The 13,908-nt window shown below is 49.7% G+C and overlaps 1 protein-coding gene across 2 annotated transcripts in view; it reads right to left on the reverse strand.

Annotated features, from left to right (window-relative positions):
• The window catches only part of SMYD2 (SET and MYND domain containing 2), a 46,298-nt gene extending 32,722 nt beyond the window's left edge, over nucleotides 1-13,576 (reverse strand). The window contains exons 1-2 of one of the 2 annotated variants that reach the window (XM_083175175.1): nucleotides 13,554-13,576; nucleotides 1,767-1,830 (exon numbers count right to left, since the gene is read on the reverse strand). In XM_083175175.1, coding sequence (XP_083031301.1) covers nucleotides 1,767-1,830; nucleotides 13,554-13,561 — 72 coding nt within the window. In that variant the 5' untranslated portion in view covers nucleotides 13,562-13,576. Of the gene's footprint in view, nucleotides 1-1,766; nucleotides 1,831-13,237; nucleotides 13,502-13,553 lie in introns of those variants that run through there. The other variant, XM_083175176.1, reaches the window with a different exon arrangement.
• Between the last annotated feature and the right edge of the window lie 332 nt (nucleotides 13,577-13,908).

Genomic DNA, 13,908 nt, shown 5'->3' on the forward strand with positions numbered 1-13,908 from the left:
TGAGCCACAGTAACAAAGGCCATAGATAGGTCCAGGAGCAATGACCCTTAGATTTGGCTGTAGGTAGATCATTAGTAACCTTGGTAAGATCAGTTTCTGTGGATGGAGGGAACAGAAATTAGACTGAGGTGGATCATTACAAGAGTGGGGTGAGGGGAAAGTGGTGAACACAGTCAAGAAAAGGGTGAGGGCAGTAGATGGGTCTAGTGACAGTTTCTTTGATGATGCTTGGAAGTGAAGATGGTACAGAGCGAGAGGGACACTATGAAGAGGGCATGGTGGAAGCAGGGTTCGGGAAAGAGGGAACTGGGGAGACTGGAGTCAAGAGGGCACGTATGTGGGTGAGGGATAGAGAAGGCCACTAACACCCTCTCCTTACCTCCCGGTATCACCCTACTGCCTCTACACCAACTGCTCACCTCCCCGTATCACCCTACTGCCTCTACACCACCTGCTTACCTCCGCACATCTGCCTACTGCTCCTACGCCATCTCCCTACTGCCTCTACACCACCTGCTAACCTCCGCACATCTCCCTACTGCTCCTACGCTATCTCCCTACCTCCGCGTATCTCCCTGCTGCCTATACACGATCATCTTGCATCCGTGCATCTTCCTACTGCCTCTACGTCATCTCCTTACCTCCCGTATCATCCTACTGCCTCTACACCACCTGCTAACCTCCGCACATCTCCCTACTGCTACTACGCTATCTCCCTACTGCCTTTACACCACCTGCTAACCTCCGCACATCTCCCTACTGCTCCTACGCTATCTCCCTACCTCCGCGTATCTCCCTGCTGCCTATACACGATCTTGCATCCGTGCATCTTCCTACTGCCTCTACGTCATCTCCTTACGTCCCTGTATCACCCTACTGTTTCTACGCCACCTCCTTAACTTCACGCATCTCCCTACTGCCTCTACGCCATCTTGTTACCTCTGTGCATCACCCGCTGTCCCTACGCCATCTCATTACCTCCGTGCCATCTAATTACCTCCATGCATCTCCCTACTGCCTCTACACCATCTCCTTACCTCCCCATATCTCCCTATGCCAACCAATTACCTCCAAGCACCTCACTACTGCCACCACGCCATCTCTTTATCTCCCCGTGTCTCCCTACTGCCTCTACACTATTTTCCAACCTCTGCACAACTCCTTACTGCCTCTACGCCATCGCACTACCTCCCCATATCACCCTACTGCTCTATGCCATGTCCCTATGCCATCCCATTACCTCTGAGCACCTCTTTATTGCCACCACACCATCTCATTACCTCCATGCATCTACCTACTGCCTCTACGCCATCTCCTTACCCCCCATATATCCCTACACCATCCCATTACTCCCTGCATCTCCCTACTGCCACTACACCACCTGCTTACCTCTTCACATTTTACTACTGCCTCTACACCATCTCCTTACCTCCCAGTATCACCCCATTGCCTCTATGTCAACTCCTTACCCCCACTCATCTACTTACTGGGTCTACATCACCTGCTTACCTCCGGGCCTCTGTAGAGTCCATTCATCTTCTGACCAATTCACCTTTGTCATCTATCGTATCAAGATCACATTGCTGGCTAGTCATCCATTCAACATCTCCATCCCCCCCCCTCCTTCACCCAGGGCGGTAATCAATTGATATCACTGCCTCAAGTTTAGCGTGTGTGTGATAAGTGTGCAACTCTTACATTTTATACAAGGATCCCTCACTTTCTGCAGCTGTACAGCAACATTTAGGGAGTACAAGATTGCTCACCTGGCAGTCCACGTTGCAGTAGAAGGCCTGTTTGCATTTGCCACATTTTGAAAGACCTTCTTTCCTTAAGAAAAGAAAGCAAGGAGAAGAAAATAAGGAGAACTAATAATGGGATATACTTATATAGATATTCTGCACAAGCTTCTAACCCATAACGTCTTTTTAAACCATTGAAATCCCTTCGCAACCCTCCCTCACCCAAGCCACCAACCACTATCCATGCACAAGATCTTGCTTCCTACTTCAGGGATAAGATTGACAAAATCAGAGATGAATTGGTATGCTCCAACTCAGCTGGTGATCTGCTCAATTCCCTACCTGAGCCCTCTGACGTACTTGATCCCACGAATGAGGATGAAGTATTTGCACTTTACTCGTCCTCCCACTCTACTACCTCTCCTCTTATTTATTATTTATTAAAAGTTTCTTATATAGCGCACACATATTCCGCATCGCTTTACAGAGAATATTTGAAAATTCACATCAGTCCATGCCCCAGTGGAGCTTACAATCTATATTCCCTACCACATGCACACACAGACATTCTAGGGTTAATTTTTGTTGGGAGCCAATTAGCCTACCAGTATATTTTTGGATTGTGGGAGGAAATCGGAGTACCCGGAGGAAACCCACGCAAGTACGGGGAGAATATACAAACTCTGCACAGTTAGAGCCATGGTGGGGATCGAACCCATGACCTCAGCGCTGTGAGGCAGTAATGCTAACCATTACACCATCCGTACTTGACCATATACCCTCACAAATAAGTAAACCTGTCTCCTGTGCTCCTCCCAACCTTAACTAAAATCTGTAACCTCTCTTTCTCTACTGGTGTCTTTCCTGCATTGTTCAAAGACGCAGTTATTACTCTAATTCTGAAAAAACTGAATTCTGACCCAAGCTCGCTCTCAAACTACCGTCCCATCTCTCAACTTCCATGCACCTCCAAACTACTTGTAAGACTTGCCTACACTCGCCTCACACACTTTCTTAATTTGCACAACTTATTGGTCCTGCTTCAGTCAGGCTTTCATGCCCAACACTCCACAGAGACAGAAATGACTAAAGTTGTGAATGATCTGGTCACTGCTAAGTCTAAAGGACACTACTAATTCTTCTAGATCTCTCTGCTGCTTTTGACACTGTTGACCACACACTTCTCATACAAACACTACAATCCCTAGGTCTTAAAGACACAGCCCTTTCTTGGTTCTCATCCTACTTATCTAACTGCTCTTTTAGTGTTCATTTCTCTGATTCTACCTCCTCTTCGCTACCTCTTTCAGTTGGAGTACCTCAGGGTTCAGTTTTAGGTCCTCTGCTTTTCTCAATCTATACCTCATCTTTTGGCAAACTAATCAGCTCCTTTGGATTTCAGTAGTATCTGTATGCGGATGGTATTCAGCTCTACCTATCCTCCCCGGACCTGTCGCCATCTGTATTGAGCCGTGTCTCTGATGCCTTTCTGCTGTTTCATCCTGGATGTCATCTCACCACCTCAAACTTAATATCTCAAAAACAGAACTAATTATATTCCCGCCAATAAATAGTAGTTACCAACCTGATATCTCTATTGCTGTTGAGAAGATGACAATCACTCCTACCTCTCAAGCTCGCTGCCTAGGTGTTATCCTTGACTCAGAACTTTCCTTTGTACCCCACATTCAATCTGTCTCAAAATCATGCCACATGCACCTAAAAAAACATATCCAAAAATCAACCTTACCTTACACAAGAAGCTGCAAACACTCTAATCCATGCTCTCATCATCTCACGCATTGATTATTGCAATAGTCTCCTTATTGGCCTTCCCCAATACAGACTCTCCCCAGTACAGTCCATCATGAATGCAGCTGTGAGGCTGATCTTCCTAGCCAGACGTTCATCGTCTGCAAAGCTACTCTGTCAGTCACCTCATTGGTTACCTGTATTCTACCGTATTCAATACAAAATTATTTTACTTACACACAAAGCCATAAACCAAACTACACCAACATACATATCTTCTCTTATCTCAAAATATCATCCAACACGACCTCTACGCTCCTCCCAAGATCTGCGTCTCTCATCCACACTCATTACCCGCTCCCATTCCTGACTGCAGGACTTTCTTCGGGCTGCACCCACTCTGTGGAATGCCCTCCTAAGCACAATAAGACTCCTCCAGTCTCCAAACCTATAAGCGTTCCCGGAAAACTCATCTCTTCAGACAAGCTTATCAAATTCCAGAACTTAACCTTCATATACCGTTCATATCTAATCACATCCCCACTGTACAGGCCACACCTATCCTCTGTCCTATCCAATCACATCCCCAATGAACAGGCCACACACATCCTCTCCTATCCAATCACATCCCCACTGTACAGACCACACACATCCTCTGTCCTATCCAATCACATCCCACTGTACAGACCACACATATCCTCTGTCCTATCCAATCACATCCCCACTGTACAGACCACACATATCCTCTGTCCTATCCAATCACATCCCCACTGTACAGGTCACACATATCCTCTCCTATCCAATCACATCCCCCCTGTACAGACCACACATATCCTCTCCTATCCAATCACATCCCCACTGTACAGACCACACATATCCTCTCCTATCCAATCACATCCCCACTGTACAGACCACACATATCCTCTCCTATCCAATCACATCCCTACTGTACAGTCCACACATATCCTCTCCTATCCAATCACATCCCCACTGTACAGACCACACATATCCTCTGTCCTATCCAATCACATCCCCACTGTACAGACCACACATATCCTCTGTCCTGTCCAATCACATCCGCACTGTACAGACCACACATATCCTCTGTCCTATCCAATCACATCCCCACTGTACAGACCACACATATCCTCTGTCCTATCCAATCACATCCCCACTGTACAGGCCACACATATCCTCTGTCCTATCCAATCACATCCCCGCTGTACAGACCACACATATCCTCTCCTATCCAATCACATCCCACTGTACAGGCCACACATATCCTCTCCTATCCAATCACATCCCCACTGTACAGACCACACATATCCTCTCCTATCCAATCACATCCCCAATGAACAGGCCACACACATATCCTCTGTCCTATACAATCACATCCCCACTGTACAGGCCACACATATCCTCTGTCCTATCCAATCACATCCCCACTGTACAGATCACACATATCCTCTCCTATCCAATCACATCCCCACTGTACAGACCACACACATCCTCTGTCCTATCCAATCACATCCCCACTGTACAGACCACACATATCCTCTCCTATCCAATCACATCCCCACTGTACAGACCACACATATCCTCTGTCCTGTCCAATCACATCCCCGCTGTACAGACCACACATATCCTCTCCTATCCAATCACATCCCACTGTACAGGCCACACATATCCTCTCCTATCCAATCACATCCCCACTGTACAGACCACACATATCCTCTCCTATCCAATCACATCCCCAATGAACAGGCCACACACATCCTCTCCTATCCAATCACATCCCCACTGTACAGGCCACACACATCCTCTCCTATCCAATCACATCCCCACTGTACAGACCACACACATCCTCTGTCCTATCCAATCACATCCCCACTGTACAGACCACACATATCCTCTGTCCTATCCAATCACATCCCCACTGTACAGACCACACATATCCTCTCCTATCCAATCACATCCCCACTGTACAGACCACACATATCCTCTGTCCTGTCCAATCACATCCCCGCTGTACAGACCACACATATCCTCTCCTATCCAATCACATCCCCACTGTACAGGCCACACGTATCCTCTCCTATCCAATCACATCCCCACTGTACAGGCCACACGTATCCTCTCCTATCCAATCACATCCCCACTGTACAGGCCACACGTATCCTCTCCTATCCAATCACATCCTCACTGTACAGTCCACACATATCCTCTGTCCTATCCAATCACATCCCCACTGTACAGACCACACATATCCTCTGTCCTATCCAATCACATCCCCACTGTACAGACCACACATATCCTCTGTCCTATCCAATCACATCCCCACTATACAGACCACACATATCCTCTCCTATCCAATCACATCCCCACTGTACAGGCCACACATATCCTCTGTCCTATCCAATCACATCCCCACTGTACAGGCCACACATATCCACTCTTTATTTTAAAATTTTCCATCCTCCTGACCCCTGGCCAAACTGCTGGGTCACCGTATCATACAGCACACCAGGAACATTTGCATTCTGGTGGAATTAATGCTTATTTCCCTATAGATTGTAAGCTTGCGAGCAGGGCCCTCCTACCTTTGACTGTCTGTAAATACCCAGTTTGTGCTATCACTGTCTTCTATTGTAAAGCGCAATGGAATCTGCTGCACTATATAAGAAACTGTTAATAAATACCGTAAATAAAATATGGATAAGTATAGAGAAAGGATGAAGGGATGCAAATTAAGAGCGGATTCTGTGTGGGAGCAAAGCAAGAAAGAACTTTGCACCTTGTCATATGAATGCTGCCATGCAGGGGGGCAGATGCAACATGTGCAGAAAGCATTAGAGTAGGGAGATCGTGACCTGGGCCCTTATTCAGATCTGATCGCCGTACAAATTTGTTCTCAAAATGGACAAAACCATGTGCACTGCAAGTGGGGTAGATGTAACATATATAGAGAGAGTTAGATTTGGGTGAGTTATATTGTTTCTGTGCAGGGTAAATACTGGCTGCATTATTTTTACACTGCAATATAAATTTCAGTTCCAACACACCCCACCCAAATCTAACTCTCTCTGCACATGTTACATCCACCCCACCTGCAGTGCACATGGTTTTGACAAATTTGAGAAAAACAAAATTGTACTGCGATCAGATCTGAATAAGGCCCCTGGCTCAGATCTACATTGCAGAGTAATGCTAAGCCCACACCTGGCGTATAGATGGAAGCGTTGGCAAGGTGCATTCACAAACCATCTTGGGCGTATACATTAACAAATCTGCTGTCTGATATATCAGCTGTATCCCCGACCAAAGTACTCCCAATATATAATTCATTGATATAAAACAATATATTGCATATAATGTACTCCAAATTAGTTGTGTGGGCTACATGTAAAGCAGCAATTAATTACCCTGCATGAAAACATACATGCAGCTGCCCCCCACAGTGTAACAGGGTTTCCCAGGTGACTGTGTCTTACACCAACCCCCCCCTCCCAGAATCCGCCCTCGCGTCCATACTATAGAAGTCTAATACAATGTATTTCTGTGCACAAGTTCCCACCCCACAGGCTTCTTACTATCAGTAGTGTAATGTGGCCAGAGGACGCACGCGGGATAACGCTGAAGTGTCTGCTTTATGTCTGACGCACAAACTATCTCCAGTCAGTATGAAGATTACAGGTTCCCAGGACAGGAGATAGCACTGGTCTGCCCTCAGATCTGACAGAGCAAGCGCATCACGCTGGAGCCTCAGAAGGCTGATAGGGGCCCACACCCACCGATCAGGGGTACAAGACTCCATGGTAGCAAATATATTTTATAGACCAGACATTACAATAAAATAATAATAATACACTTGGGAAAAAAAGGGTTCCGCTTCACATTGCCATAACCTAGGATATCTGGACTCAATTATTTCCTACTATGGAATCACAGCGTAATTAATAAAGACCATTAGTTTGTTTTATCATATGAACAGATAAGTTCTGCAATATATCCAGCTGTATAGAAACTTTGTCAGAATATATCCGATTAAAAGGACGCTAACTTGAAGTCTGGTGCAGTATTATCTGCAATACTGCCCCCAAATTGTAAATGCTCTGAATCTTCTTTGAAACAATTGCAAATGAAACCATATGTTCGGAATATAGAACGTGATTAAATAGTCCCTGGAAGACCTGTCATCTACAGCATAAAAGGGTATGGGGGGGGGGGGGGGGGGGCGGCAGGGTTATTCAGACGAGATTGCTTCAGTGCATAGTCCTGCGATCAGATGGACTTAAGGCCCCCATACACTAGGGCGACTTGTCCTAAGGACAAGTCAGCCCCGATTTACCCGGCAGCTCCCCAGAGGAGCTTGATCAGATTTGGCACTTGATGTGCCATTTTTTACATGTGATAAATCGGATGCAATTTATCACATGTAAAAATCCAGGGAGCTGCAGGGGAGCTGGCGGTCTGTGGGAGCGGGGAGCGGTCAGAGGGGGGGCGGGAGCGGCAGGAGCAGGCTGGGAGTGGGGACCGGTCCGGGGGAGCGGCGCGAGATGTAGCTGCAGGCAGGGAGCGGGGACCGCGGCACAGTGCAGAGAGACCGGGGGCGTGGCGAGAGAATAGAAAGAAATCTTATTCAAAAGACTGGGCGGCCGCTGATTGGCTGGGAACTCAGCCAATCAGCGGCCGCCCAGTCTTTTGAATAGGATGGTTTCTATTCTCCTGCTCGCCGTGGGGACGCAGAGCAGCGGGAGAATTGAAACCATCCTATTCAAAAGACTGGGCGGCCGCTGATTGGCTGAGTTCCCAGCCAATCAGCGGCCGCCCAGTCTTTTGAATAGGATTTCTTTCTATTCTCCCGCCGCGCCCCCGGTCTCTCAGCTCTGCGCCGCGGTCCCCGCCTGCAGCTACATCTCGCGCCGCTCCCCCGGACCGGTCCCCACTCCCAGCCTGCTCCTGCCGCTCCCCCAGACGGCTGCACATGATTTATCTTATGTGCAGACCGTCCAACATCCGGATCTGATCCGATGCGCACGGGACCGCGCATCGGATCAGATCAGAGGTCATACCGTACGCAATTTGGCCAATTTCACCCGATTTCTCGGCCCAATCCTCCAGAATCGGGTGAAATCAGGGCCAAATCGCGTAGTGTATGGGGGCCTTAACTCAGCGGCTGTGATGTATGTGTGTGTGTGTACATGTGGTACGGAATATAGATTGTAAGCTCCACAGGGGAGGGACGGATGTGAGTGTTCTAATATTCTCTGTACAGCGCTGCGGAATATGTGAGCGCTATATAATAACTGGTAATAATAGTCTCTGTACAGCGCTGTGGAATATGTGTGCCCTATATAATAACTGGTAATAATAGTCTCTGTACAGCGCTGCGGAATATGTGTGCGCTATATAATAACTGGTAATAATAGTCTCTGTACAGCACTGCGGAATATGTGTGCGCTATATAATAACTGGTAATAATAGTCTCTGTACAGCGCTGCGGAATATGTGTGCGCTATATAATAACTGGTAATAATATTCTCTGTACAGTGCTGCGGAATATGTGTGCGCTATATAATAACTGGTAATAATAGTCTCTACAGCGCTGCGGAATATGTGTGCGCTATATAATAACTGGTAATAATAGTCTCTGTACAGCGCTGTGGAATATGTGAGTGCTATATAATAACTGGTAATAATATTCTCTGTACAGTGCTGCGGAATATGTGTGCGCTATATAATAACTGGTAATAATATTCTCTGTACAGCGCTGCGGAATAAGTGTGCGCTATATAATAACTGGTAATAATATTCTCTGTACAGCGCTGCGGAATATGTGTGCGCTATCTAATAACTGGTAATAATAGTCTCTGTACAGTGCTGCGGAATATGTGTGCACTATATAATAACTGGTAATAATAGTCTCTGTACAGCGCTGTGGAATATGTGTGCGCTATATAATAACTGGCACTTTTCACACAATTTATAGGCCCAATGGGTTGAAGTCATGTGAATATTGTACTAGTTTATGCCTTCAGGATAAATGTTCCCTAGGTGGTGTTGTCCTGCTGGCGATTACGGCCAGATGGTATTGCCAGAACAAGTACCATGTGACCTCATACTTAAATACAGGTAAGGGGTAATGAATTGGGGGACGGGGGTAATTCAGAAGGAACACAGCAATGTCATTAATTCACATTTTCTTCAAAATATCTCTTTCTTCATGTTTGGTTATATAATGGTTATATAAGGAAAACTTAAGTGACCCTATTCTAACACCAGGGCCTCACCCCATTTCTTATCACTAGCAGGACAATATACCCTAATTATCTGATGCCCTGTGTGCAGGAGAATATACTGTACTCCTATTCGCCACCGATCCCTTCCCTAAATCCTCCGCTGACTGCTAATACTCCGCTGATTCGCCGTGTAAGCACAGACATGTGCAAGCTAATTGAACATTGTATAAGTATCATGTCGCTAATTGTTCCCGGGCTTATCACTCACAGGCCGCTTTATAGAACTAAGGGAAGATATGTGAGGCACGGCCTGCGGCTAAGTGACAACAGGTGACAGCCCCAAATAGGATAACAGCGGGCGGCTGCAAACAGCTGAAACATCCCCAGTAACACATGGACGGTGACTGCTCTGAGCAGACTGGAACGTATTATACAGTAGGGTATTGTGACGGACGAGGCTACACTGATGTCGTACAGGTGTCGGCAATGCAGCCAGACCTACCGACACAAACCTGACAATTATAGGGTATTGTGACGGACGAGGCTACACTGATGTCGTACAGGCGTTGGAAATGCAGCCAGATCTACCGACAGGAACCGGACTATTAGAAGTTACTGTGAGGGATGATAATACACTGATGTCCTACAGGTGTCGGCAATGCAGCAAGACCTGCCGACACGAACCTGACTAAGTGACTAATAGCAGAGCAGCCTGTGTAGGTAATCACTCAGGGAGCAGCATTATGTAGGATAGGCATTCCCAACCTCGGTCCTGGCGGCCGATATATCGATGGAACATCAGCTAGTGTGTACAACCGATATGCCTGTAAACTGCGTCTTTCACAGGCATATCCCGACGGCTGTGCAACGCAGCCAATAGCTGGGAATGCCTCCTGTAGGGTTTATTTGGACAAGCTCTCCCCCCCTTCCCCATTTGTCACACACTAGTGTACAGGAGAAGATGTTGCAGCTGTCTCTCCCAGGACGGACAGTTTGCCCTCGTCTGCAGAACTTACCTCACATAACACATGTTCTGTCTATAGACCTGTCTGTGAGATTAGCCAGGGAAACATCAAAACCCTTAAGGCGATGTATATCATCCGATCAGGGCCGTACGTGTGCCAGCAGTGACGCACCGCTGGCACACACATATAGTCTGCAGAGTGGGGAAGTGCCGGGTAGGAAAGGTGCTCTACCCGCTCTGCATCCTCTGCTGTTCCTGTCAGTCTGACGGACAGCAGCGTCGGCAGCGCTATGTTGCTTGGAGACCGCTGCTGGCAGCTGGAGAGAGAAGCTGCGTTAACGGCGGGTGAGCAGGAGAAACTCCCATTGAAATGAATGGGTGCCCGCTGATTGGATGAGAGAGCTCTCTCAGCCAATCAGTGGGCACCTGATTTATCGCATGTAAAAAAAATGTCACATCAAGTGCCAAATCGCATGTAGCCCTCCCGGAAGCTGTCAGGGAAGTCAGGTCTGACTTGTACGTCCAACAAGTCAGACCTGTGTATGTTGACCCTCAGGAGCTCACCGTATGCTAAATTCTCCTTACCGGTCCTTACATGACGCATCACTGCCAAACCAACTGCGGCCTTCTACCGTACGCCAGGGGCTTACTGGCAATAATAGAGGAAAAAACACCATAAGAACTGTTCTCTGAATGAAACGCTTCCGTAGTCCCCACTGGAAGAGCGCCAACTGATGGCAGACATGTCACACATGACTTTATCCTGGTATATACTGTACAATGGTTTGCATTGCAGCTTTAACGGAACACATACGATATCCTGGTGGTCAATAGATCGACCCCAGCATCCCAATATGGAGAATTCCGGCAGGCGCTGGATGGGATAAGGCGGTGGCTCTCAGAACTCAGTCCAAGCGGTTCAATGTAAACCACGACAGCTGGTAACACACCTGTGCCCATGCTGGGTGGTGTGGAAAACATGAGCTGCCAGGGGTCCTGAGAAACTCTGGTACTGGCCACAAAATTATATAGGACCTGGTGCTCCCAGTGGGGGCGGGCTGGGCGACGTGAGGGTAAAGGGGGTCTGGAAGGAGGTATATACTATTTGTGGGAGATCTCTGATGTATTGGGAGCAGGGTAATGACAAATGGCACGTGCTGTAAATCTGGACCGAGCGAGGGCCCGAGAAACGAGTGGGAGGACAGAGTGAGATTCTGGTGGAAACGGTGGAGTATGAGCGATGTAGCGGGGTCTATGTGGGCAAATAGCTAGATTCTACCACTACTGACAGACGGTATCCATCTACTGACAGGCAGCCCCTCAGGCCGGTTTCACACACTCCGGCTCCTGCCGGACGGTGAAATCCCGCACGGCCAGGGAGCCGTGCCGCACACAGTAGTTTATCATGGAGGGGGTGGCCACAGCCCGGCAGCCGTCCCTTCCAGAGGCGGGATCCGGCTGTAGCCGTGCGGCCGGGCTGTGGCCGTCCCGTGTGAATGGACACAATAGTGTCCATTCACAACTAATGCGTGCGGCACGGCTCCCTGGCCGTGCGGGATTTCACCGTCCGGCAGGAGCCGAAGTGTGTGAAACCGGCCTCAGTGTGTGACACCGGAACCCAGCGTCACCCCACTGACAGGCAGCCCCTCAGCGTGTGACATTGGGACACGTGCCCCCCCCCCCCACAACAGGCAACCCCTCAGCTGGTGAACCCCCCACTGACAGGCAGCCCCTCTAAGTGTGTGACACTGGAACCTGGCATCACCCCACTGACAGGCAGCCCCTCAGCGGGTGACACTGGAACCTGGCATCACCCCACTGACAGGCAGACCCTCAGGGGGTGACACTGGGCCTGGTGACCCCCACTGACAGGCACTCCCTCAGTGGGCGACACCAGAACCCAGCGTCACCCCACTGACAGGCAGCCCCTCAGTGGGCAACACCGGAACCTGGCATCACCCCACTGACAGGCAGCCCCTCAGTGGGCAACACCGGAACCTGGCATCACCCCACTGACAGGCAGACCCTCACCAGGCGACACTGGGCCAGGTGACCCCCCTGACAGGCAGCCCCTCAGCATGTGACATTGGGCCTGGTGACCCCCACTGACAGGCAACCCCTCAGCGTGTGACATTGGGCCTGGTGACCCCCACTGACAGGCAGCCCCTCAGCGTGTGACACTGGAACCTGGCATCACCCCAATGGCAATGCATGCTGGGATGTGTAGTTCCACAACAGCTGGAGGGCCACAGTTTGGACATGTCTGCTTTAAAGGGTGGCTCCGGGCCTTGTAGTCCCCTTAGTGACAGGCAGGCTGGCAGCCCTTCAGCGGGTGGCACTGGGACCCGGCATCGCCGCACGCCACTGACTGACAGGCAGCACCAGGCCGGTCGGCGCTAGGACCCGGCGTCCCCCCACGTGTCGCAGCAGAGCGGCCGCCGTAAGTGCTGTAGTACGCGTGCACTCGGGCCGGCATAAGGGACCCTGGTGGCGGCGGCGCTCGGAGCGGCCTCCGGTCGGGCCTGGCTGGTGCTCGGTACCTGGAGAAGCAGTGGTCGCAGTGGTTGCCACGCTCGTTGACCGTCAGGACGCAGGTGTAGGCCGGGCAGGAGAAGAGCAGCTCCCCGAGCTGGAAGTGACGCACGGCCCGCATGCCTCGTCCCTTCCCCGGGCTGACAAAGCGCTCGATTCCCTCAGGCGGTCCCATGGTGCCGGAGCGGTGAGCAGGGTGCGGGTGCTGGAGAGGCCGCTGTCTGTGAGCTGCTATTACTGTCTCCCCGGGAGAGCAGGGGGAGGGAGGGAAGCAGCAGCTGGCGCCCGCGGGAGCCGCACGGTCCTAGTGCCGGCATCACTCACCTGCTCATCCCACTCACTGTCACCTGCTCATCCCACTCACTGTCACCTGCTCATCCCACTCACCCTACTCACTGTCACCAGCTCATCCCACTCACTGTCACCAGCTCATCCCACTCACTGTCACCTGCTCATCCCACTCACTGTCACCACCTCATCCCACTGACACCAGCTCAACTCACTGTCATCATGTCAGCGGCCACTAACTGTCACCTGCTCATCCCACTCACTGTCACCAGCTCATCCCACTGTCACCAGCTCATCTCACCAGCTCAACTCACTGTCATCATGTCAGCGGCCACTCACTGTCACCAGCTCATCCCCACACACTGTCATCATGTCAGCAGCCACTCACTGT

The sequence above is a fragment of the Crinia signifera genome, chromosome 3, assembly GCF_055691185.1.
Source record: "Crinia signifera chromosome 3, ASM5569118v1, whole genome shotgun sequence".
NCBI lineage: Eukaryota > Metazoa > Chordata > Amphibia > Anura > Myobatrachidae > Crinia > Crinia signifera.